Source organism: Epithele typhae (assembly GCF_022376455.1).
Source record: "Epithele typhae strain CBS 203.58 chromosome Unknown BXZ73scaffold_58, whole genome shotgun sequence".
Lineage (NCBI taxonomy): Eukaryota > Fungi > Basidiomycota > Agaricomycetes > Polyporales > Epitheliaceae > Epithele > Epithele typhae.
The window spans coordinates 1-24,201 of record NW_025954249.1 but is presented as its reverse complement, the minus strand read 5'-3'; the positions used below and the strand labels follow the sequence as shown (position 1 = coordinate 24,201).

Genomic DNA, 24,201 nt, shown 5'->3' with positions numbered 1-24,201 from the left:
TTCTGTTCAGCCAATGGTTTTGTGCTTTATCCACCTCGCCTCCCCGTTATGAATCCCTCCACCGTGAACCATGTCCTCTTCACGCGCATGTCGCTCGTATCCTTTTCCCACTCTTCGCGTCCTCCACGGGACCTCAGCACAAACTCCATGGCTTTTTCATTTTATTTATTCCTCTTTCAAACGAATCAACGCCAACGTTACATGTACATCTAATCTCAATGTCCCGGATCTCGTGTCCCACTTCTCTATTTCCGCAGGGTCTCTCCTGATATGCCAAACTCCTGCTCAACGATACTGTACGATCCTGATACGGCCGCCAAGTAGCTCGCTGTCCTCCTAAAACTCCTGCCCGTCCCCCCTCATCCTTGCCGTACTCGACCTCTTCGTCCCCCTCTGCCCTTCGTCTTCATCCCCCGGAGCCTTCAAAGATGCGACAGGCGGACGTCTTTCCGTCCCCTTCGACCCTGAAATTATGCCTCCCGCTCCTATACTTTTCTCCTCGTTATGCCCCGACGTCCCTGGATGAAGTGTATTGCTTGTACGTTCTCCCCCTGGCCCCAGCATTTCGTAGGGATAAACAATCCAGTTATTGTCACGAGAGCTCTGCCTCCGCCGCCACTTCCGTTTCACCGCCTCACGTGCAGCTTGCCGGATGATCCTGTTTCCTAGAGTCCTGAGGCCTGAACGGCATTCCGAGTCGGTCGCGCTCCGCCCGCGGGCGTTTTGAATGGGAGCCTTGTCACCCCGTGTGTAAGTACGCCCTTGTTCATCATGACGGCACTCGCTCACGAGCGTGCGCTGGGATTCGCGGCGTATTCTTGGACGCCTCGCGGAGGCGGAGATAAGGCCGCGGGTCGCCGGGTACTCACATATGCAGGATTTCAACACGTGCGGCTGGTGGTCGCCGTCGTGACGGCAAGGGCACTCGGCCAGCCTCCCCGGACCGCGCCCCCCATGCGGGCTTGTCGGCGGTAGAGAGGAGGAGCACTGAACACTTGGCGTTTAGTGCGACGGCGAAGAGGACGAGGATCTAGTAGAACGACTTGATCGCTTGGGATAGTGGACGTCATCTGCAGATGACGACGGGGAGCACGCGGTGGTATGAAAGCGTATGATGTTTACAGACATGCAAAGGTCGGGGGTACATAATCGTGAGTAAGTACCTGGACCAACAAGTATACACCCGAAGTCTCATCGCGACACCACCGAGACCAGTTGAAGTATAGGAGGACACGGAGAGGAGGCCGGTCGGGAGGAGGTGAGTATCGTATGACGTAGCCACGCCCACGACGCTCCCGTGCCATCAGATCCGCCGCAGGTACGACCAGGCCAGGGACGCGGTCAAGTCGCCGAGGCCCGACGTCGACGTCGGCGTCAATCGAGACGGAGGACGGCTTGACGTCCGACAGGCACGGCCGCACTTCGAAGGCGCAGCGGCGGCGGCGCGGACCTCGTTCTCGCAGCACACCGCCCGGTGGGCTGGGGGCTCCGTCGAGACCTTGCACCAGAGGCTGCTGGTGCTCGGAGAAGCCATCGGACCCGGTGCTCGCACTCCGTGGGCGGGCGGAGAGTAAGACGTTGGCATCCGGCGCCTGAGGGCGGCCCGAGCGTCAGCTGCAGCCACGTGGCGCGGGCCGCCGAAGGTGACAGGTGTGCCTCAGGTGGGACTGGGTCAGCCTCTTGTCTGGACTCTGACTGGTGCTCGGAGGAAGCCGTTGCGGGAAGGTGACAGCGCGCGAGTGACGGCCATCGGCGATGGGGGGAGGAGTTCCGGTATATCGTCGCCGACGTCGCCGAGGGTACCAGGCTCTTGTGACGGTTCGAATCCAAGGTCGTGGTTTGGGACACCGAGGGCGGCGGTGTGAAGGTTGAGGGGCGAGCGAGCAGCGGTGTTGAACTGGACGATATCACGGGTGGTGACGCGACTTGGAGGATACCTCATTGCATGATCATGCAAGCGACGACCGTGGGGTCAGTATCTTGAGAAGAGGGCCAGTGAAGAGCGGTAGTTTGCTTCTGTGGATGATATTGCTAAGTCTAAGCCACCTCGTCGGAGAAGATCAATGTGATAGAGGATCCCCACAGTGCCGCCACAAGACCTGCCTATCTACAAAGAAATTGTCGGCGCAGAGGCTATAGGAGGCTGGAGTCGCAAGTTCGGTTACGGACCAGGTGAAGGGAATCCGAACGACGAACGTCCTTGATTGGCTGCAATACTGCTGAGAAAAGGGGGTGGGAAGCGTTGGTGAGGAGAAAGATTTTTCGTGGGTGTCAGATTTGCGTCACAAGTCCAAAGAGCAATCCATGTACGCTGTAAGCATTGGCGTCAAGCTTTTGGGCCGGCTTGGGCCCGCCGAAAGAGCGGCTGGGTTCATCAAGCCCGGGGCGTTGATGGGTAAGTCAGCCCGGTAAGAAATGGGTCAAAGATTCCTCCGCAATGGTGAGCCGCAACGCGGATGGGCGCAATAGGACTGGTACGCTGCTACAATCGGACCGCAGAATTTCCGGTAGGTAAAAAATACCTGCATAGTTTGATAGGCGAAGTGAGCAGCGGAAGCTGTAGGCGGAAGCGGAAGCGGAAGCGTACCGTGTGGATCGCAGTATTCTTGAGTGACTGCAGGCCAGGCGCAGCCCTAGGCTTGCGAAAGAAGGCGCACGAGGCATGGCGACAGATGCTGGGCCGTGCGCGCGGACTCCCCCAGCCCGCCACGGTCCCGAGGCGCTGAGCTTGCGCGATGGTGACACATCGACTGGCGGGTGACAGTGCACGGTGGGAGCGGTGTGTTGCTCGTCTTCCCGTTGGTTCCCAGAGCAAGATCAGCGAGCAGAGACCGCGCAGGACGGAGGCTGGCGCACGGCTGGCTGGTGGGAGGAGGGAGGATCGAGGCACGGCGCGCGTCTAGCTATAATGGCCAGGAAAATGGCCTTGGCGCTATGACAAGACTGGTACCGAGGGAGGCGAGCTGACCCCGGCCAGGACACCTGCCGCTCCCCGTCTTCCTCCCTGTCAGGCTCTTCTCTCCACCCTCATCCTCCCCGCCGACCCGCCCCCCGCGCTCGACGCCGTCCCTCCGTCGAGCTCGCCCTCCCTCCTTGTTCCCGGCACCGCCATGTCCGAGCACTTCCCGTCCTCAGAGGCGCCCGACACCCCGCGCTCCTCCGAGTCGCGCTCGACAACTCCAGACGACGCCGTCCACCCAACAAGTCCCCACACACCCTCCTTCGACTCCCCCCTCCTCTCCCCGAACTCAAGGGACCATGCCTTTCCCCGCGCCCAGGCCCAGGCACGGTCAATCTCCGCCGCATTCACTTCCTCTCCCCTCAATCCCAACAGTCCCATCGGCACACGCTCCCGTCCGGTCTCTCGGGGGAGCACCTACTTCAATCGCATCGCGTCGGAGGATGTCCAGGCTCTTAGCCAGTATGGCTCTTTCGGTGCGGGTACCCGCGGCTCCATGGTTCTTTACCGTCTTGCCTCCGACGACACGGGCACCGAGGCCCTCCTTCCTCCCAAGACTCCCCTCTACAATCGGGACTCGGTAGTCTCCTCCTCGGGCGACTCCGTCTTCTCTCTTTCCTCGGATTCAAGGTTCCCCACAGGTCCTCCCGCACAGCGCGGTTTCGTTCCTTACGCATACGACCCCGACATGGAAAAGGATGTTCCCGATGACGACGACGACGACCTCCACAAGCCTGAGTACGGGCGCGGCAAACGTTCATATTGCTCTCTTCGCGGCATTCTGAACGTTACCGTCATCATCATCCTTATCCTCGCCCTCTTGACCCTCTTCATCTGCTACCCGATGCTCGACTTCTTCCAGAACGAAGCGCGCAATCTGGCTATCACTGCCAACACTGCGATCAACGGAACTGGACAGTCCGCAACGGATGTTCCGTCGTGAGTGTCTTCTGTTGATCCATGAGGGACGGCAAGGTGACGATGAGCCGTTGTAGTTTCAAGATACCTAAACCCATAGACGACGACACCCCGGAGGACGCGAAGTCGCGGACTGGGTTCGACGGAGAGCAGTACGAGCTCGTCTTCTCCGATGAGTTCAACCTCGATGGGCGCACCTTCTTCCCCGGAGACGATCCTTACTGGGAGGCAGTGGACATCTGGTACGGTGCGACGGCAGACCAGGAGTGGTATGACCCCAGGCAGGTCATCACAAAGAATGGCGCTCTCCAGATAACCATGGAGCAAGTGACGGACACCTCCTTGAACCACAATCTTCCCTACCGGAGTGGCATGCTGCAGAGCTGGAACAAGTTCTGTTTCACGAGCGGATACATCGAGGTGGCGATGACCCTTCCGGGTCCGACCTCCAGCACCCGGGCTACGTGAGTCTCCTCTCATCTCCGACCGCACAATGCTGACGGCTGGTTAGTGGCCGGGTGCGTGGACCATGGGCAACCTCGGCCGACCCGGTTACAGGGCGACGACGGACGGTACCTGGCCGTACTCGTGAGTGTTTTCGTTCGTTTGCTTCCTCAGCTTCGTGATGCGAATGCTATGTATAGATACGACTCTTGCGACGTTGGCACGTTCCCGAACCAAACGTTTGCCGACGGTTCAGGCCCCGCCGCCGCTTTGAACTCGGCGGCTTCGCGGACAAAGTACAACAACGAACTGTCGTGGCTCCCAGGCCAGCGTCTCTCGTGAGTTCCTCTCGTTCATATGGTCTACTGTGTATTCATTCAGCCTGCATGCGCACCATACAGTTCCTGCACATGTCCAGGAGAGGATCACCCTGGACCTTCCAACTCGAAGGGTCGTGGAGTGCCGGAGATTGACATTATCGAGGCCGAGGCAAACAAGACGAGTCTTATTGGTCAGGTTGCGTCTCAATCGGCTCAATTCGCGCCGTTCAGCCACGACTACACCTACATCAACGACACTCAAGACGCATGGTGGGTCTACGACGAGAGCGTTACACGTCCTAATGACTACAAGTGCGTACACGTGAATTTCTTATGGATGGATTAGTGGCTCATCATGCGTTTGTCTCAGGGGTTCGGCCATGTAAGTCGCGCAGAGAGCTGCACGGAACCTCCCGTTACTGACCTGAGACACTAGCCAACAAGCCGTGTCTGGCCTATCCAACCTACCCGACGACATGTTCCAAGGCTCCGGTGCCAACTTCAGGACTCTCGGATTTGAGTATTGGGCGAACCCGTCCCAACGGGACGAGGGATTCATCACTTGGCAAGTGGACGGCAAGGCTACCGTTCGCGTGGGAGCGTCAGCAATGGCTGCCGATTCTATAACTCAGGTCGGGCAACGCATTATTCCCGAGGAGCCGATGGTAAGCGTCATTGAGTGTCAGAATGCGGGCTCAGTATTCACCGATCCTTTCTAGTCCATCGTCCTGAACTTGGGTATTTCCAGTAAGCGTCCGCTTGATTCATGCTTGGCGATTGCGCTCAACCCCATTTTAGGCAACTGGCAAACGATCGACCTGACCACCATGGAGTTCCCTGCCATCATGCAGATCGATTACGTGCGCGTATACCAACGATCGGGGTCGACAAACGTAGGTTGCGACCCCCCAGATTACCCAACGAAGGACTACATCGAGAAACACCCGGAGGCGTACTCGAGTGCGTTCCGCCTTTCCCGTATGCCGAGCCTACACTCACCTGCCAACTCTCGCAGACGCGGACCTCTTGTCATGGGCGCAGCCATCACCAGCAGGTGCAGGGTACGCGTGGCCCAAAAACTCGGCAGTACGTATTGTGACATATCTTCATGCCATGACCTGACGTCATGCGTTGCAGTACGCTGGCAGTTGCTAGTTGATCGGACTCTTTGGAAGATTGGATCTCTGTGCTATCGTCTGGACAGCGTCATAACCTAACAGTAACAATATCCTGCCCTGTGTCACGAGCCTACTGGCACCCCATGTCCTATTTGTACACATCGCCGCTCCTTTACCCCCGCGCCCAAGCTGAGGGATTATCACTACGCTACTTGTACCGTCTCTGCACGGGCGACGTCCCCTCGCCTTGCTCATTCATCCGCATCCCCCACTTCCTCGAAGGTCTGCCCCACCCTTCACCTCCGCCTATCCACGCCACAGTAGCCGTTCCACAGCTTCCCGATCCCCTCCCCTCCCACCACATCTTGCTCTACTGTACCTATACATCGCAGGGGCTCGGCACCCAGGGACACTCTCTCCACCATCCTCGTCATCATCCGTCACTTCACGTTCGTTCTCGCTGACATCGCACCTCGATATATCCCTACGTACCCCACGCTCTAGTACGCTACACACGGTTTGGGTCTCTCTAATCCGTTCATCCACTGTGGACCCTCTTGGTACATACGCCCCCATACACATACGGGCGTGCACTCGCACTCGATCTTTTCACTCTCGCAGCCTTCCTCAGGAGCGGTTTTTGTTCATCGTCCACGACGTCCGAGCTACGTTCACGTTCGCGTTTGTGTCCAGCTATCGATGCGTCGACGGTAGGTTGACTGCCCGTTCCTCGATTCACTTTTGGTCCCCACGGCAGTCTCGAATAATTCACACGTTTGTATTGTACCCTCTGCGATTCCCCTTGCGCGCGCTGTCTTTTGTTTTGTTTTTTCTCCGCGCAGCACACATAGTATACCGTCGCCCGCTCTCTCCCTACTGCACGCCCGTCGTTATCGCCAGCCCTGAAACCCCGAATCTCTCGCACCCATCGCCTCTTGTCATGCTTGCCTTTTGAAGTGTTTTCCTTGCAGCTGTCTACTTGACCCGGGTATCGGTCGGTGCATACTTCAGATGCCTGTGTATGCGGCGTACGCACGGCCTGGTACTGAAGCCATGACTTGGCCATGACGGTCGACCTTCTAAGGATATCGAGAAAGGCATCTCAACTCATAGCGAGTAGTTGAAGGTTATCACCGGGGTCCGGGAGCCTGATATATATTGAACGTCACATAGAGCAGGGCTTACATACAACTACGCGGGGAGACTCCGCCGTCCAGCTCGTCGTCGCCCTTCTGATTAGCAGAGCAGGCCGACCCCAGCGGCCGGATGGGAGCGTTTAAATGTGGTGTTGTTCGGAGATGTCGTCGAGTAAAATTCGTCTGTTGAGAGCAAGAAGTGAGGACACGATGTAATCGTGTTCGCGTAGATAATCTTTGAACGTTGAACGTTGCAGAAGGAGATGAAGGTGCGGTTGAGCACCAATGTTCGACGTACGCCCCGCTCTGACCACTACGCCGCCGCATACTACGACGGTGCGCGAGTGGTACTTAATGGACATGCCGTTCAAAGACGGGACACCCCACGCGATGATGCCTGTGCATGAAGGTACCCACCTCAGACCCACATTGGATCGAAGGCGCAGGGACCGACGGAAGAGTACCATTCGGTGGCCCAGCTGCCGGGGTGAGCAGTAAGATTACGTAATACTTTCCCACTCGGCCCGACGATGTCTCTCATTCCGGGCCATCGACTCCAGGCTCCAGCTCGTACTACCCGCCACATGTTGTCCATGTCGTCTCTTAGCCTCATGGTCTACTCACTCGTCATGGAGTCCTCCAACTGAGCTTCCATGCTACCTCGTGGGGCACCATGAGACCAATTCCGCATGCACATAACGCGAACACATCTGCGCCTAAACATTGAATGTTGAATATCGAGCCGCCCAAGTGCGTATTGTTCATCCTCCACCAGGTGGTGCTCTACGGTGCGCATATGCCCCATTTAAACGCTCACCATCTCGTTCGACGCGCATGGCACACGGCATCACTGCCTTCTTCGGTTTCGAGGACCGGGTCGGGACTTACAATCAGGTCACGGACCCCGCCATCCCGGACGCGGAGCAGCGCGCGGCGTGCACTTGTCGCACTCCGTGAGTAGAACGAGGCCCAGCAAGGAAGCGACATGGGCGTGACCGTCCTGTGGACGACGCACGGGATGTCTGCCCTGACCAAAAAAACGGGCGTTCTACCTCGGACCCGACAGTTCACAAGGGGGATGGGAGGACGTAGAGGCGCGACTGCTCTGGTGCGATCGTTCCCTATGGACGGACGTGCGCGTGAGGTGCCAAACTGCTTGATGGCGGGCTGGTGGCGGCGCGGGAGGAGGGCAAGGCGGTGCGCAAAGTGCAGGCCGTGCACTTCCGATATGGTGCGTGACGTTGTCCGTCAGTTATAAACTTTCCACCACCCAATCTTCACTCTTCGAAGGCGCATTGGGGAGCACAACTTGCGATCGCGCACAGTCCCTCGCCGACGCTGCCACAATGTGCCAGCGCGGCCGGAGTCGGTGCGCGGCCCCGAGTCCATCACCGCTCCAGGGCTAGCGGTTTATGTTCACCATCTCGATAGCTAGCCGGACATTCTACTTACCCTGCACCGCCACGACTTATCCTCAGCCGATACGCCTGCTTCAGTCGCGCAATCAAAATGCCCTGGGTTGCTAAAGTCTGGCCGTATCTTGGCCCAGTATGACCTGGTAACGCTCGGATGTTGTGCTTCGCTCTCGGATGTCAAAAAACTTGTTCATATGTCCACGTACGTTATCTCGTTGCATCCTCCACTCTTGGCCGCTCTTCCTTGCATATAGAACGACCGGCCGACTCACACCCCGGACAGGAATGACCTCAGCACCGGGCCTGTTGCGGCATCTCAAGATCTCATCAGTCTTCTGTGTCGCTACAACGCTGCAGATCAGCGTCGCGCGGGGTGGTCGTCGGCGGCCATCGTGGGCGCTCTTCGTCAATGATCAAACAGGAGGGAGTGATCTGCACTGCTTCCAGGCCACAGGTCAGTGCATGAATCGTCCCCTGCTCACTGCATTTTGTTTCCAGCGTTTTGGCTCAGGCATTCTTTGCAGTTGTCGCCGCTCGGCATACATATGTTCTGAGTTGCGTAGCTGAACTCTGAGTCCGACGGATCAAACGGACGGAGATGTGGAGATCAGCCGGCAACAGGCGCGAATCCGCGCCCGGCGGTGAGCACGGGTACACGGCCGCATCAAACCATTTCGATATCCCTTCGCGACGCGCGCCAGCCTGAGCCTGGGGAGGTATATAGGGCGGTCAAATCGCAGGCGAGGACCCCCAAGGGCTGCGCCTCCGACCACTCACGTTCCACGACCCATTCCGTCTTCGTCTTCGTCTTTTCCCCGTTCTCGTTCTCTTCGCCCGGCCCTTCTTTTGGCCTTTTCACCCTCGAGGCGTTTTCTTTCGTCTTTCGTTCGCCTCGGTCGGACTGTTCTTCTTCGTCGCTCTTCAGCCAAAACACACTTCCTCTTCCCAAAACAACCAAACAAGCACTTTCAAGATGCCTTACGTTCGCTCCCGCAAGTTCTGCTGCTGCCTGCCCGTCCGGTTCGGCGTCTTCTGCGAGGCGCTGCTCGGGCTCGGGCTCGGTGGGTTCGCCGCCATCGCCGCGTTCCTCTCGATCCAACAAGTCAGTGAGTATCTGTTTCCGCTTTTTCTTCCTGTGGCGCCTCGGCGCGGATGCGCGACGTGATGCGGTCCGGAAACGCGGCTGACGGACGCGCGATTGCAGTGGCCGGCAAGCTCCCCGACGTATCGCACGACGAGCTGATCGCGCTCTGGATCGTGGCGGTCACGATGACGCTCTTCGCGTTCACCGGTCTCATGGGGTGAGTCCTCCTCGTCCTCTTCCCCCACGCGGCTGTCCCGTGGGCGCGGCGCGGCGCCCGAGCGCCCGTGCCCCGCCCGCACGACGGGATGGGATGGGACCGCACGTTGGGAACCGCCTCTGACTGACGTCGTCGCGCCCAGGCTGATCGGCTCGATCGGGCGCATCCGCGGGCTGGTGTCGCTGTACGCGAGCGTGATCACGTTCGTGACCGTCGCGAACGTCGTCGGCGGGATCTACGTCATCTACCAGCTCTTCCACGCCGCGGGCGCGGAGCAGGTCGCCAAGTGCGAGGCGGACGCGCAGGGCGGGAAGACGGACGTGAACCACTTCGTGTGCGACGAGGGCTTCAAGGTCGGCCGCACGGTCGCCATCGTCGTCTACGTCATCTTCTGGCTCATCGAGATCTGTGCGTCGTCTCTCTTTTTTTTCTCGGGTTCGAGAGCTGACGCGCACGTTGGGCAGACGGCTGCTTCATCGCGTTCTGGTACGTGTCGCAGCTCACCGAGGAGAAGGACGCGGAGCTGCTCGCGAGCGCGGCGGAGAAGCAGACCGCCGCGAACGTCACCGTCGTCGCCCAGCCCGCGTACGCCTTCTCCCAGACGCCCAACGCCTACGCCCCGCCCACGACCACGTACGGCGAGTACCCCGCGAGCCGCGTCTAGGTGCAGAGAGGAGGGGAAGAGAAAGGGCGAGGAGAGAGAGAGGGCAGGCTGGGGTTTTCTTTTTTCGACGCTCCCTCCGTTTGAAGAAGGATCGAGCTTGGACGGCATTGGCGGCGTAATTCCCCCTTGCCTCCTTCGGGTCGAGTTATGTAACTTATTGGACGTGAGACGGCCGTCGCTCGCGTTCGCCGGGCTCAGGAGCCGCGGTGGACGAGGGTGGCGGTTGGTGGTTTGTACAAATAAAGAGCAGCACAAGCCCCACACCTCCGTCTGGGGAAATTTCGAACGCATCCGCCTCCTCTGCTTCGCTACGGGACCTTGAGGCTCGGCCGGGGGCGCAAGTTCGTGACCGGACGATGCGGGCGGGCTGGTCTCCCCCGCATTCCGTTTGGTTGCACCACGCTTTGGTACATGGACCGAGTGCATCTCGGAACCCATGTGTTGGCATCACTACGGTGCGGCAGGTCATCAGGAAACCCGCCGAGTAAGACTAGCTCCTCAGCGTCGCGCAGTCACTAGTGGACGTCTGACGGAATTCGTCTGCTGGTATAGAGACAACGGAGTGCGCGCTTCAATCCAGCGGCCGCCGGCGAGGAAACAGGGCTGAGCGGCGACGGAGCCCGTCACGACGTCGGAGCCGACGGAAATCCATCGAGTAAATCATCAGCGTAGCATACACAGATAAAACGAAAAGTCCGTATGCAATATCTGGAGCAGAGTTACCACTGCAAAACCCCGAGAGCCTGCTCGTCTAAACGCGCTTCACGCGACGGATGATCATTGGCATCTGGCTGCCCTTCTCGGGCTCGCCCTGGATGATCGGCCGCTGGACGATCGCGGACTTCTTCTGAATACTCTCGGCTGGCACCGCCAGCTCGAACTCGAACGCGCGGATGAGCGCGAAGAGCAGCGCCTTCATCCTGTCGTCGCAGAACACCCGTCAGCCCAGCTTCCGCGCGCCGCGAGACATATATACGCACTCGATGAGCGAGAACCGGTAGCCGATGCACGCGCGCGGACCCCCGATGAACGACATGATGTGCGCCCACACGCCCGGGACGCCGGACACGCCCTCGGGCACGCTCGCCCACCGCTCCGGGCGGAACGCGAACGCGTCCGCGCCCCACAGCTCCGTGCTCCGGTTGATCGCGAGCACGGGCACGACGACGGGCGTGCCCTTCGTCACGCGCACGCTCGTCCGCGCGACGCCCGCGCGGTCGACGAACGGCTCCGCGAGCGGGATCACGTCGTCCTCCTGCGCCTCGCGGAAGATCGTCGGCACGGGCGCGTGCACGCGCAGCGTCTCGCGCACGACCATGTCCAGGTACGGCAGCGCCGCGAGCTCGTCCATGCTCGGGGTGTCCGTCGGCACGGCGAGGAGCTCCGCGCGGAGCTTGTCCTGGATCGCGGGTGCGAGCGCGAGCGCGAAGAGCGCCCAGGTCGTGGACGTGCTCGTGGTCTCGTGGCCCGCGACGAGGAACGTGGGGACCTCTGTGCGAGCGGGGCCGTGTGAGCGCAAGAGGGATGAGGAGGACGGGACACGTACGGTCGACGACCTCGTCGTCGGTGAGCCGCTGGCTGTCGGGGATGTCGGTCGCCATGTTCGCCTTGAGGAGGAGGGTGAGGAGGTCGCGCCCGCGCACGTCGCTGCGCGCGACGCCGTCCTTCTCCGCCTTGCCCTCCGCGGTCTCGCGCCGGATCGCGGCCTTCTTCTCTGCGATGAGCTCGAGCCCGATCCGGCGCATGACCGCCTGCGCGTTGTTCGCCTCCCTCATGCGGGCGTCGGGCTGGGATGCGGTTAGCGCGCGGGAGACGATGAGACGGCGCGGGGGAGACGCACGAAGTGCCTGAGGACGGGGAAGATGAAGCGAAGGATCTGGAGCATGGTGACACCACTCGGGCTGAAAATGGTGCTGAATGCTTTGCTGAGCTCGTTCGGCTCGCCGTCGCGGGGGTTGAGGGAGTCGAACTTGTAGTTGAAGCCCGCGAGGCCGATCACGTCGAGTGTCATCCGGCTGAGCCAGCTGAGGACGTCGAGTCGCGCGGACTGGCCATCGGCAGCGTCGATTTCGCGTGCCCAGACGTCGCGGAGCTAAAGAAAACCGTACGTGTCAGCAAAGACGTTCTGTCGCATGAGGGAGGTCATGTTCTGTGCAGGTATGGGACCACCTGGTCTTCTGGTGAGCTGGGAGGAGATGGTGGAAAGAGAACAAGCCGCGACCCGCAGGCGCTAAATGCTCAGCTGTTGTGGGCGGGCCCTCTCTCGACATATGACCCGAGTATATAGGATCGCCGTCTTTGCACTATCCCTTTGCGCTATGAAGATAGCATGGACCACGCCACGCTTCAGCACGGTTTTGTATGGCGAACCACACAACAAACCAGCACAGACTTGCGCAGAGACCGAGACCGCGGCAGGAAACCTAGCACGGTCATGGTCTATGGCTCATCCGATTTTGCCTATCGTGTCACGGGCCAGTATCAAACCTGCTGGGACATTGCGGGCACACGAACCTCGTTTGACTTGTCGACAAAGATCCCGGTGAGCTCCCGGATCTGGGCTGGGCCGAAGGCGGGGTTCATGATGCGTCGCTGCTTCCGGTGCGTTTCGCCCTCAGTGGCGAGCACGCCGTTGCCGATGATCTGGATAAGAGCCCCTCTTTGCTGGACCGGCTTTTGGTAGACGTTGGAGTGCGTCAGGACGTGGTTCACGGCGCGGAGGTCCATCGTCCACAGGCGGCCGACCTGTTGACATTGTCAACTGCGGTTCTCACGGGAAATCCCCTGGCCACGTACGCCGAGGAAAGCCTTGTAGGTGATGGTCTTGGAGTTGGCCTCCTTGACCCAGCGCTCCTGGGGGACAGCATGGTCCTCTTGGTCGATGGCACGACCGTTTCCGCGGAACCAGCTCTCGTTCGCGGGACCGGGAATGTGTTTGAGCGGGGAGTTGAATTCGCGGTAGATGATGGGAACGAGTTTCCAAGACACCAGCCGACGATAGCGAGAGCGGCGAGACCAAATAGCTTGGTGAGGGCAAGAAGTAGTGTGAGGTACATGTCTGGGTGTTTAGGTAAAGAGCGAAAGGAAACGAGGATGGATGTGGATGGACTTCGGAGGAGAGGAAGGTGAGAAGATATCTAGATGTATAGCAACTGAGTGTGTACGTGGCCGTGGCTGTACCTTCTTGAGACAGGTACCTGTGGTGAGGGGGCCGAGGATGCGTCTTCAGTTCGGCAAGGCGGATGGTTTATACCGACGTCGGTCACTTAGCGAGCAGCGTGATTGAGTGACTACTGCAAGCCGGGCTCTCGGGAAAGTGGCCCAGGTTTACTGCGGAGCGCAGCGGCCCGGCGCAGCGACCACTGCCAATCTGCCAGTGCCATCATCCGCACAGAACTAATGGAGGCAGGAATTCACTGCGCCTCGGACTCTGGAAGGTCGATGATAGGAGGGTTCGAGAACATATGGGCGTGGGCGGGGAAGGTGCCCGCTGACCCGGGCTGGTTCTGAGTAGACGACCGCTGGGAGGGCATCATCACCTGCTCGTCCACCTGCCCGTGCTCTCCACCCCCGGCTCAGTTCCCTTCACGGCCAACGCCCCTTTATAGTCCCACCGCCCTCGCGCGAGCCCCCTGCTTCCACCCACCACCACCAACACTTCCGCGTTTCCGTTCTCTCCGCTGCTCTCCCTCGGCTTTAAGCTTCACCACGATGGGTTCATGTGCCTTCCTCGAGCTTTCCGTAACGGCACTCCTCCCGGGCGACCCCGATTTTGACGCGTTGCCTGATGGACGCCATCCCGTCCTCCCCTTTCCCTCGACGTCCCCCTCACCGGCAACGACTCCGATCTGATAGGCTCGGACGCATGCCCCGTCGGGGGAAGGCTGGGGCCTTGTCGGGTTCGTGTGAGCTATCATCCTCATGTTGCCCGGCCTGATGAGCGTCGCCTTCTCAGCAGATAACTGCACTCTCATCCTAATGCGCTTCCATCCGTTTCCACAGCGGCCAGAAGACGCAGAGTGGAGTATATGAGCCCAGGCGAGGTCCAGACTACCGAGAAGGCGTGCGGTAGAAGGTTTCCGGGAGGAGGGCTGTTTGCGGGGGGAGGACCCAGACGCCAAGCACGTGCCGCCATCCGTAATCTGCGCCGCCGCTGGCCGGAACGCGGAGATCTGAGTCGCGACCGACTCCGGAAAGCGACGGAATCGCCGGGCACGATAGCCCAGCGTGCTCTGTTTTGCCAACCACAGAAAAAGTCGTGCCGACTCGACACCCGCAATCTTCGTCCCTTACCCCGCAGGTACTCCCCCACCCCCATCCTCACTCGCTCTCGGACGAGCAAGACCTGTCTCCCACCCCTCCGTACGTGTCGCAATGACGACCAACCTCCTTCCCTCAACTACGACATCCTCTCGTCCATCCTCCCTCTAGTCGATGCGAACGACGCCGCTCAACTTGCGCTGGCCTCTCGCTCTGCCTACCGCCTCGCACTTCCCCGTTTCCTCGCAGACGTCACCATCGGTGGACTATACCACAAGCCGGGCAACAGCGCCGTCACCCAGCTCACCGCATTCTGCAACTTCCTCCTCGGCCCCGCTCCCGCATGGCATGGCGCCCCCACCGCTCGCCTCGATGATCTCCGCACTCTCGAGGTGATGCGTGATGCGTGCGCGTCCGCCGCAAGGACGGCGGCTACGCCATCGACCAGTCCGCCGTCTCCCTTCTCTCCGCCGTGCTCGCGCGCGCGCACAGCCTGCAGCGGCTCACGCTCTGGGGCTCGGACGCGCTCTTCACCGCCGACCCCGACTTCGCGCAGGGCAGCAGCCCCTCCATCGAGACCCTCGTCCTCGGCGGGGACATCGCCCCGCTCCCTGTCCTCGCCAAAGCGTTCCCGAACGTCCGCGAGCTTATCTTCCTCGGCGTCAACGGGTCGTGTGCCCCCAACTGGGCGTTCTTCCAGCCCGACGCGAACAGCGACGCCCTGGGGCCCTGGCAGAACACTCTCGAGCGCGTCGACACGGGCTTCGCAGTCATGCCGCTCCAGTGCCCCGTCAAGCGTGTCGTCGTCAGGGAGCCGGTCATGGACGGGTTCGACCACCTATACCCGGCCCGAGAGTTCCTCGGACATGCTCAGCCCGTCGTACTCTCCCTCCTGTGAGCAACCGGTGCTCTCCCGAAGAGCTCGGAAGCATCCTGGAGCCGGCCGCCGCGAGGCTCAGGTTCTTGGAGTTGACGGGAGATCGGTGCGAAGGTCTCAAGGAGAGCGCAGAATGGCGAGGGTACGTCTGTCTTCCCGTTGCGCGGGCCTGCCAGTCTGATGGCACTGTGCGTGTAGGTCCGTGTCGTCTGCGCTCGCTCTCGTGCCGTTCCTCAACCTTCGCGGTCTGTCGCTCTCCGTCACCCCCGCCGTACTCCTACGTCTCTGGTGGAAGGCCGAAGGCGAGCGGCCTCCTGCGCCCCCCGAAGCCATACGAACCGTCGACTTCCATGCCATCGCACAAGCAGTCGCCGAGAGCGCGCCCTCGCTCCAATTCATCACCATCGACCTCACCCGTCAGAGGGAGCCCTGGATCGGAGCGTGCTTCGTTCTCGGTGCACGAAACCGGGCGGGTGACGCGGCGGGTGGAGCGGATGACCGCAGAAGCTGGAGCCGCAACCGTGGCGCGGATGCGTGCGTTCAACCAGTACGATTGAGGTCAGTGGGTGGTGTGTTTGCTTGCTAGATTTCGTCTTGTGCTCACGATGACGCACAGGCTCCTTTTCCACGCCCATCCTATAGACTTTCATACGGTTCCGGATGAAGGACCATGCATAGAATAGACCTGGCGGGTTTTAATGCCTATATAATCACCGCTAGGATGTGATTCCTCTCTATGAGTTACCCTTCGATACAGACTAGACTTCGATACACCACGCGGACCCCCGTGTGCCCTAGATGACCGTTTTCAGGCCTTTGGCTCTATTAATGTCCTTTGACGACTCGGGACGACTCGGAAGCGCGACAGCTCTACTGGCGCGGCAGCATTGTAGTTATACATGATTGTTTGCACTGCTAGTATGATTATGCGTACACGTCTTCCCTCCGTCTCTGTGCACCCTTCGGCCTAGTGCGCTCTCGTCTCAGCTCGAGGCTCAGGCCTTCCCGTGTTTCGGCGAGGAGCTCAGTAGCTAAAACCCTTTGCACCCTCGGAAGACTCGCCCACGGCGTCCGCAAACTACCTGGCGATCCCGTCGGACATCGCGCCGCTGTCCGAGGTGACGTTCACCTGCACGCACGGTCGGTCAGCTCCGGGGACGTCGCGCGGGCCAAAGCGGGGCCCACGCACCATGTCGAAGCCCTCCTTGGCGCGCTTCGCGGCCTGCGTGCCCCGGTGCAGTAGATCGCGCTGGGCACGCCACACACATACACAGTTAGTAACAGGGTTTGGGCGCGGGAGGGACCGGAAGGAGAGGCGGAGGGGGACGGACCACTTCTTGCCCGCGGCGTGCGCCTTGGCGAGGATCGTCTGGATCACCGTCTCCGCCTCGGGGTGCGGGTCGGGCGAGGGCGGCGGGAGGCCGAGCGCGAGCGAGAGGTCGTACGGGCCGATGAAGACGCCGTCTGCGAACGCGAGTCAGCGCTTGCATTACCCTTCCTTTCCACTCCAGATTCGACGGGGAAAGGCGGCTGGAGGGAAGGAGGGAAGGGAATGAAATAGAGCACGCACCGAGGCCGTCGACGGCGAGGATCTCGTCGAGGTTCGCGACCCCGTCGCGCGTCTCGATCTGGACGAGGACGAGGACGGCGTCGTTCGCGTGCGCGAGGTACTCGCCCGGCGTGACGTCCGCGCCCCACGCGTGCTGCGTGAACGGGCTCCCGAATCCGCGCACGCCCTGTGGGGGGAAGCGGGCGGCAGCGACGACGGACTTGGCCTGCGCCCCGGTGGAGACCTGCAGGCGGTAAGCACTCAGCACTCAGCACCCCGCAGACGGTCTCGCGCTCCCTCCGCCCCCCGCACGCTCCGTCCGCGGCCTCGTTCGCACGAACGTGGATGGGAAGCTAAAACGCACCATGGGCACGAGCACCCCGCGCGCGCCCTGGTCGAGCGCGTACTTGATCTGCCACCCCGCGGAGCCGTCCGCGCACGCGCCCGTCGCGGGGATGCGCACGATCGTGCTCGGCGCGCGGGGCCCGAGCGCGGCGACGGCGGCGATGCTCTCGCCCGCGCCGGGGTGGAGCGCGGTCATGCCGTGCTCGCAGTCGACGACGAGCCAGGCGAGGTGCGGGGACGCGGCGGCGGCGGTGCGCGCGGAGAGCGCGCCGGGGAGGGTGAGCCACGCGCCGAACGCGGGGCCGCCGGCGCGGAGGGCGTGCAGGAGCGGGTGGGCGAGCTTGGAGGCCATCGCGGTTTGGAGGACGGGGGAAGGAGGTGGGGGAGGGAGAGGGAGAGGGGGAGAGGACGCACCTGGGAACGTGGTCGTGGCTGGCTCTGAGAGAGTCAGTCCGCTCTGAGAAGGCGAGCTAAGACTGGGTCACGCGGGTGCGTCATGCGCCCGTCGCGTTGAGGCTTAGAGGTTCGCGGACTGCAGTTCTGATTGAGAGGTCGGATTTCAGCATGAACGACGCAAGCGTTGTCGCGGAGGATAGGAAGACGACAAGGAGCGAGTGCACGTGCGAGCAGCGCTCGAGAGCTTCACCGTAGCGGCGCTCGCCTCCGGCACACTTCCATCAACATCCGATATGCGAACCCCATCTCAAACCTCCTGGCATCCGCCATTCAAAGAATCCCCCTTCTCGCTATCAATGCAAGTTGCCCACAGAACTCTAGGATGTTGAGCTCTTGTCGGACCCCTGCGCGGGCCGAAAAGCTCCTGCGTCTTGAGTCACCACTTGCCGTCGTCCTTGGACAGACATTTTCGTCGTCGACAAATTGCTAACCCGGGGCAGATACTACTATGTTCGTTCCCTACCTTCTGAGGGTCTCCCGACACCATTCTAACCGTTGGAACCGAGACTAGTTCTAGGTCTGCTCAATAGTGATGCTCAATTCTCAACTTGCCCTCGCCATCACCAGGATGTACTTAGCACGTTCGCGTACTCGAGCGCCAGTGATGCGGAAATGATCGCCGGTGATGTGGTCTTCGGGCTGTTGCTTGCCTTTTGGGTACGACTTTGTCTCCTCCCACGCAGGCATTCCCAGCTCATCGGCCTCAGAGATGAATGGAGAAGATCACGACACATGCAGTCAGCGCGATGTCAGGCGTTGTAGGTGACGAATTGTCAGAGAGGAAAGTAGGAAACTTCAAAAATCCAAGGCGGCGCGGCGCCACCCCGCCGCCGCCGATGCATAATGCATAATATGCGACCACTCAAGCACCCGCTGAAGCGCGCGATTCGAGCATACCCGCGCCGGGTTCCTGGCTGCCCGGGCACGCGAACGCGCTATCGACAACACTTCGTCCATCACTCTCTGGCAGTCTCTGCTAATCTCTACAACCGGGACTCAATGCGATGCGATTTCCTCCCCATGCTCGAGGCTGTTGTAGCCACCGTCGCCATTGTAAGTCCTGGGATGCTTCTATGTAGCACTCACTCCTCGTTCTGACCGTAGGCCAAGACATCTGGCCGGGAAGTTCAGCCCGCTGCCATGGGGTTTTTCGACTGTATGAAATTCGCCAGATCTCCCGTGCACAAGCGGGATAGTATGCCCGAGCCGCCTAGTCGCCCGCTGCGCTACTTCAGCCTTCGACCGTCGTCCCTCGCGAGCCAGGAGACCCACCGTCGCCCATCATGTCCGTTTTCAAGCTTCTCCTCGCGCTCACTCTCGTCGGCGTCACTCTTGCGGCTCCTTCAAGACCTGTTGCCCACGAGAAGCGCGACTCCACACCCGTGGGCTTCGCTGCTCTAGGACCTGCCCACTCGGACACAACCCTCAAGCTGCGCTTCGCGCTCGCGCAAGCCGACTCGAGCAGCTTGGTCGACGCCCTTTACGCCGTCAGCGATCCCGCAAGCCCACAGTATGGAGAGCATTTGACCAAGGCGCAGGTCAGTCCTTCATTGTAAAGTATGGAAACCACATTAAGCGCCTTTAATCAGGTTGAAGCCTTCGTCGCGCCAAAGAATGAGACTACGGAAGCTGTTAACGCGTGGCTGACTGCGAGTGGTCTCGCTGCGACGTCTATCTCCCCCACTGGCGACTGGGTCAGCGTGGATATCCCGGTTAGCAAGGCAAACCAGCTGCTTAACGCCGATTTCACGGTATTCACAAACGAAGCGACGGGAAAGCAAGCCGTGCGGACGATGTCGTACTCTCTCCCGGACGAGTTGCGGGGCCACGTTGATCTCATCCACCCCACTGTCGTGTAAGCGATTACCTGGCTGTGTTATAACGTCGCGCTCATACCCCGTAGTTTCCCTATCGCCAAAACCATCGACCCTTCCGTCAAGTCAGCGGCACGTCGCCGAACCTTCCACACCCCTGTCCCCCGCCAGTTCACTCCTTCATGCGATGACGACAACTTCCCCTCGTGTCTGCAGGCCCTCTACAACATCCCACTGACGCCTGCCGTGAACAAAGACCTCTTCCTGGGTGTCACCGGTTTCTACGGGAACAGCGCGCACTACGAGTACCTCAATGAATTTCTTGTGCAATTCCGCCCAGACATGGATCCCAACACCAACTTCACGTCGGTCGGTATCGACGGCGGAGAAAACACCCAAACGGGGCCGTCCGCTTCTGAGGGGGTAAGTTTTGCTGTTCATAGCCATCTACACTGCGCTCAGAAATCTCCAGGAACTCGATATCCAGTACACTGTGGGCCTCGCCACCGGGGTTCCTGTCGTGTATTACTTTATTGGTTTCGACTACCAGGATGGTCCTCTGGAGGGCTTCCTCGACGAGGCCAATTATTTACTCAGTCTCGATCATCCCCCGCAAGTCCTCTCCACCAGCTATGGGATGCAAGAGAGCTCCCTTACGCCAGAACTCACCGAGTGCGTATTCTTGCTGAGTGTCTCATTGAAGGGGGATGCTGAGACGACCTCATGCAGCAAACTCTGTCAAGTGTATGCGCAACTCGGCGCGCGCGGAGTCTCTATCGTGTACGCGTCCGGCGACAGTGGGGTCGGCTGTTCCGACACCGACGCCTTTGCACCCACTTTCCCGTCCAACTGCCCATAGTCCGTCTCTCTCCTCTCCTCCCTCCTCTCCGCTTTACTGAATGATACCGTCCCTTCGTCAGCGTGACCTCCGTCGGCGGCACCCAGAACGGCGCCGCGGCACCCGAAGACGCCTGGGTCGGCTCCGGCGGCGGCTTCTCGAACTACTACCCCCGCCCCGCCTACCAAGACGCCGCGGTGTCCGCCTACCTCGCCTCCCCGAACCCGAACGCGGGCCGGTTCAACGCGAGCGGGCGCGGGTTCCCCGACATCGCGGCGAAGGCGGACTTCTACCTGATCGAGGCCGCCGGGCTCTTCGCGGTCCAGGGAACCAGCGCGTCCACCCCGGTCGTCGCCAGCGTCGTCGCGCTGCTGAACGACCGGCTGGCGAGCGCGGGGCGGCCGCCGCTCGGGTTCTTGAACCCGTGGCTGTACGGCGAGGCGCGGGGGGCGTTCAGGACGTCGTCGCGGGCAACAGCTCGATCCAGTGCTCGGACGACTCCGATCCGGACGGTGGTGATCCGGACGGCGGGGATTCGTCTGACAGTGAGTCCGACAGCGAGTCGTCGACAGTGACTCGGACGACAGCGACTCGGACGACGATGAGTCGGACAAAGGAAAGGCGGACAAAGGAAAGTCGGGCAAGGGAAAGTCGGGCAAGGGAAAGTCGAGCAAAGGAAAGTCGGACGACGCCGAGCCGGGTGAAATTGAGCCCCAAGGGTTTGACGCGGTAGTGGGCTGGGATCCGGTGAGTCCCTCGTTTGGCTGCGCGTGTGTTCGACCGCTGACGGGTTGCGCTCATTCTCAGGTCACTGGGCTGGGTTCTCCAGATTTCAATAAGTTGCTTGCCGTGTTGGGCTTGTGAATGGCGGACATCTACGGGCTTGAGGATTTGTATGGACATTAGCAGCTTGAAATTGGACATGTGGACTGTTGACGATTCCGGTGTCTGAACTGACTGCTTTCCGTACCACGCTGGGCTGGAAGCTGGAGCCATGCCGTCTGCAAAACATCCGTACATTGATTGGGTTGGGTGATACAAGTACATCCGCGAGAACTTCCTGCTTTCCATGAGAACGCACCAATCCAACGTAACCATATCACTCCAGGTGACTAAAAAAGTAACGAGTAGTTCACATAACCCCTTGCTCCTGTGCTTCGAGAAGGAGTTCATCGTCTGATAGCAGACAGTCAGCGTACCACTGTGCATGGACGTGAGCGGGCGTGCACACACCAGAAACGGTGGACGGAAACGTACCTCGAGCTCTTTCTGCAAAATGACGGCGTCCGGTCTCCCATGGATTCTCGGTTCCTCCTCAACTTCAACATGCGGGGCAGCACGTGTTGGTTCGCTGATGCGATTGGGAGGCCGAGGGGCTGGCGGAGCGGCGAGAGACGCTTCGATGGCCGCCCTGAGGCAGGATAACCGTGAAGACGACGACGTGCCGAACGTCGTCTCGCTCGTCGACGCAGATACGGTTGGAGCACTTGCAGTCCTGGATGAGGTGGGGGTGGCAGGAGCGGCTCGTTCAGGCGGCACCGACGATGTCGCGGGAGCGCTGCGAGTTGTCATCGTCGAGTTGTGTTGCAAAGCGGCGTGCATGCGCTCAGTGGTGCGTCTGGTCAGGCCTTCCCAGTCGCGGTCTGGTACTTCAGGCTTCACGGCCCCGGCGTTCGCGAGCGCATCCGCGCCTTCGTTGCCCTTTTCACCTGAGTGTCCAGCAACTTTGAACAGCTCGATCTGCAAGGGTTTGATGATAAGTTCGTGTTGTGCGGAAAGGGATACGCACGGATTGCTGGTACACGCAACGTCTTTCGGTGATCAAGAGGTCGGCGTACTTGATGAGGTTCGAATTCTTCACGGGCTGGCCGCCCGCGGTTCTCCACCCATTGTTCTTCCAGTTTGCGAGGTAGACAGTGAGACCTGCCGAGAGGCTGAGCTCCAGCTACACTTAGCTCCGAGCAAAGTACACACTTTTGATACTGTAGTCCGAGTCTGACTTGATGATCAGCGGTCGGTCATTTGGCGCAGTCTCAAGAGCACGGATGATCGCCTACGTGCACATGCGCTCAACGTCAGCAACTGGTGCGAGGGGCGAATGTACGCACATTCAGCTCCGCGGAGTTGTTCGTTTGAGGCCCGGGACACCGCTCAGCAAGGTTGCTGTGCAGAAACACGCCTGTTACAGCCAAGTTCGCGCGAGCAAGGGTAACGGAGAAGCCCACCGTGGATCTTGGTCTCCCCACCAGACACCTACACCCGCCCTCGACCCGGCCGTCCCGTTCCCTCTGCTCGATCCATCCGTGTAGATCACCAAAGGCTGAGGGTCGGCCGAACAGGTTATGGCAGGGGGAGCAGAGATGCTTGGAGGTGCACGAGTGGGTGCAACAACAACTGGAGCGTGAACAATTGCGGTAGGCCTGGCATGTTCGTTGACCCGAGAATGAGAGACACTTGCTGAGATGCTAGGGAAGCCTGTCGAGTATGGGGTCGTGGGCGCATTCGACGGCATGGACGGTGCTGGGGCAGCGGCGAGGTGAGAGGATATAGAGTCGGAGGCCACTTGTCGGAGGGTGAGAGGAGCAGATGGGTTGTTCTTTCGGAGCCAGGCCTCGGCATCCTTGAGCTCGAGAAACTTCCTGTATTTGCCTCCCATGAAGTTCAGGACCTGGGCTTCGCAGTCAGACCTCGCGGATGTCGGGTTCGAACGCGAGGGTCTGTGCACGAGAGGGCATAAACTACTCACCACTCTGCATATATGCCAGGTTTGCGACCTATGGCGACTGCGTAGCATCCCCGCGATGCCTTGCGCTCACTCGTGCTGCCGCTCCTGCGAGCGCTGCGGAACATGGACATGACCAGTTCGTTCGGTCTTCTGCCTCGACGGGAAAGCGGGAAACGGAGGGTAGTCGTATGTCGTCGCCTAGATGGGGCAGCACTCCAACCGTCGCGACTCGAAAGACAGGGGTAATTACACCAGACGCGACGACTAGTGCGTCCGGAAGGGGAGAGTGCAGAAAAAGGCGAAGGACCTGGGCGCGCTCTTACCTGGAAGGCGCTCCATCAGCAAAAGGTGTTTTCCACGGTAGCGCCCGATAGCACGCGACACTGCCATATCGGGACAGGTCGTCTATTGTCCGCGCGACAAATGATGGCAGTAGAACGGTAGCAGCTGATATTCATTCGGCTTTGATATGACATTTGATCACATTCCGTGGCCGCATACAGGATATGATGGATCTACTACAGGCACTAGTAGTTTAGACAAAAAGCTGCAGTCGATGATATGTTGATGATAGTAGACGATCATGCGCTCCTCCAAGGGTGATCCATGGCGCGCGCGGGGTGCATGAGAAGTCTGCATTGAGCTATACGGTTGGTTCGTGAGCGCGCGAATGGTGCGCGCGGCAGAGAACGCGGTGCGCGTGAGCCTCGAGGATATAAGTATACGGCCTCACCGAGTCACCGCGCAGCCACTCCACCAACTCTGGCTTCCTAGCGCAAATACAGTCCTGCAAACACGTTGGAACTTGGGGCGCTGCCGGCAGTGGTCGGGTGCAAGTCGTGCACGACCTTGCCTGTCAAGCGACGCCGAGCCTAGTTCGGCCCAGCTGCCAGTGAACTCCCAATAAGGAATGTTCTGCTCCCGGGCCCCATCCTCCTCGATATCCAATGATTCGACAAGCTATGACCTCTGCAGCTTGAAGCTCTACCAATGCGACTGGGAAGAGGTCTTGAGATAAGGCCGTTGACGTTAGACGATGGAAGATTGGCGTTGAAAGCGATC

At 60.2% G+C, this 24,201-nt stretch overlaps 7 protein-coding genes across 7 annotated transcripts; 4 read left to right on the top strand and 3 right to left on the bottom strand.

The window, feature by feature from the left end:
- Positions 1-3,110: 3,110 nt before the first annotated feature.
- On the top strand, positions 3,111-5,796 carry BXZ73DRAFT_80318 (beta-glucan synthesis-associated; the record flags this gene model as incomplete). Its single annotated transcript, XM_048023257.1, has 11 exons — positions 3,111-3,898; positions 3,955-4,341; positions 4,436-4,465; positions 4,522-4,659; positions 4,723-4,953; positions 5,012-5,023; positions 5,078-5,306; positions 5,361-5,388; positions 5,440-5,601; positions 5,657-5,727; positions 5,779-5,796. The coding sequence occupies 11 exons, from the start codon at positions 3,111-3,113 to the stop codon at positions 5,794-5,796; spliced, it is 2,094 nt and encodes a 697-aa protein (XP_047874193.1).
- Positions 5,797-9,283: 3,487 nt separating this feature from the next.
- On the top strand, positions 9,284-10,275 carry BXZ73DRAFT_52563 (uncharacterized protein; the record flags this gene model as incomplete). Its single annotated transcript, XM_048020834.1, has 4 exons — positions 9,284-9,416; positions 9,515-9,611; positions 9,754-10,019; positions 10,076-10,275. The coding sequence occupies 4 exons, from the start codon at positions 9,284-9,286 to the stop codon at positions 10,273-10,275; spliced, it is 696 nt and encodes a 231-aa protein (XP_047874192.1).
- Positions 10,276-11,026: 751 nt separating this feature from the next.
- Positions 11,027-13,658, bottom strand: BXZ73DRAFT_80316 (cytochrome P450; the record flags this gene model as incomplete). Its single annotated transcript, XM_048023256.1, has 7 exons — positions 11,027-11,195; positions 11,256-11,766; positions 11,822-12,062; positions 12,116-12,367; positions 12,790-13,020; positions 13,072-13,298; positions 13,607-13,658. 7 exons carry the CDS (start codon positions 13,656-13,658, stop codon positions 11,027-11,029), a joined length of 1,683 nt encoding a protein of 560 aa, XP_047874191.1.
- Positions 13,659-14,303: 645 nt separating this feature from the next.
- On the top strand, positions 14,304-15,969 carry BXZ73DRAFT_104915 (uncharacterized protein; the record flags this gene model as incomplete). Its single annotated transcript, XM_048016071.1, has 6 exons — positions 14,304-14,338; positions 14,576-14,927; positions 14,984-15,429; positions 15,495-15,554; positions 15,611-15,867; positions 15,920-15,969. The coding sequence occupies 6 exons, from the start codon at positions 14,304-14,306 to the stop codon at positions 15,967-15,969; spliced, it is 1,200 nt and encodes a 399-aa protein (XP_047874190.1).
- A 521-nt stretch (positions 15,970-16,490) lies between these two features.
- Positions 16,491-17,658, bottom strand: BXZ73DRAFT_80314 (Phosphoenolpyruvate/pyruvate domain-containing protein; the record flags this gene model as incomplete). The annotated part of the gene is made up of 5 exons (XM_048023255.1): positions 16,491-16,541; positions 16,602-16,661; positions 16,683-16,876; positions 16,983-17,205; positions 17,326-17,658. The coding sequence occupies 5 exons, from the start codon at positions 17,656-17,658 to the stop codon at positions 16,491-16,493; spliced, it is 861 nt and encodes a 286-aa protein (XP_047874189.1).
- A 1,387-nt stretch (positions 17,659-19,045) lies between these two features.
- BXZ73DRAFT_52506 (subtilisin-like protein) lies at positions 19,046-21,278 on the top strand (the record flags this gene model as incomplete). Its single annotated transcript, XM_048020823.1, has 8 exons — positions 19,046-19,300; positions 19,352-19,617; positions 19,666-19,999; positions 20,049-20,248; positions 20,306-20,434; positions 20,497-20,929; positions 21,126-21,161; positions 21,222-21,278. The coding sequence occupies 8 exons, from the start codon at positions 19,046-19,048 to the stop codon at positions 21,276-21,278; spliced, it is 1,710 nt and encodes a 569-aa protein (XP_047874188.1).
- Positions 21,279-21,546: 268 nt separating this feature from the next.
- On the bottom strand, positions 21,547-23,070 carry BXZ73DRAFT_104912 (ribonuclease H-like domain-containing protein; the record flags this gene model as incomplete). The annotated part of the gene is made up of 6 exons (XM_048016070.1): positions 21,547-21,615; positions 21,672-22,154; positions 22,204-22,337; positions 22,389-22,467; positions 22,523-22,577; positions 22,640-23,070. The coding sequence occupies 6 exons, from the start codon at positions 23,068-23,070 to the stop codon at positions 21,547-21,549; spliced, it is 1,251 nt and encodes a 416-aa protein (XP_047874187.1).
- Between the last annotated feature and the right edge of the window lie 1,131 nt (positions 23,071-24,201).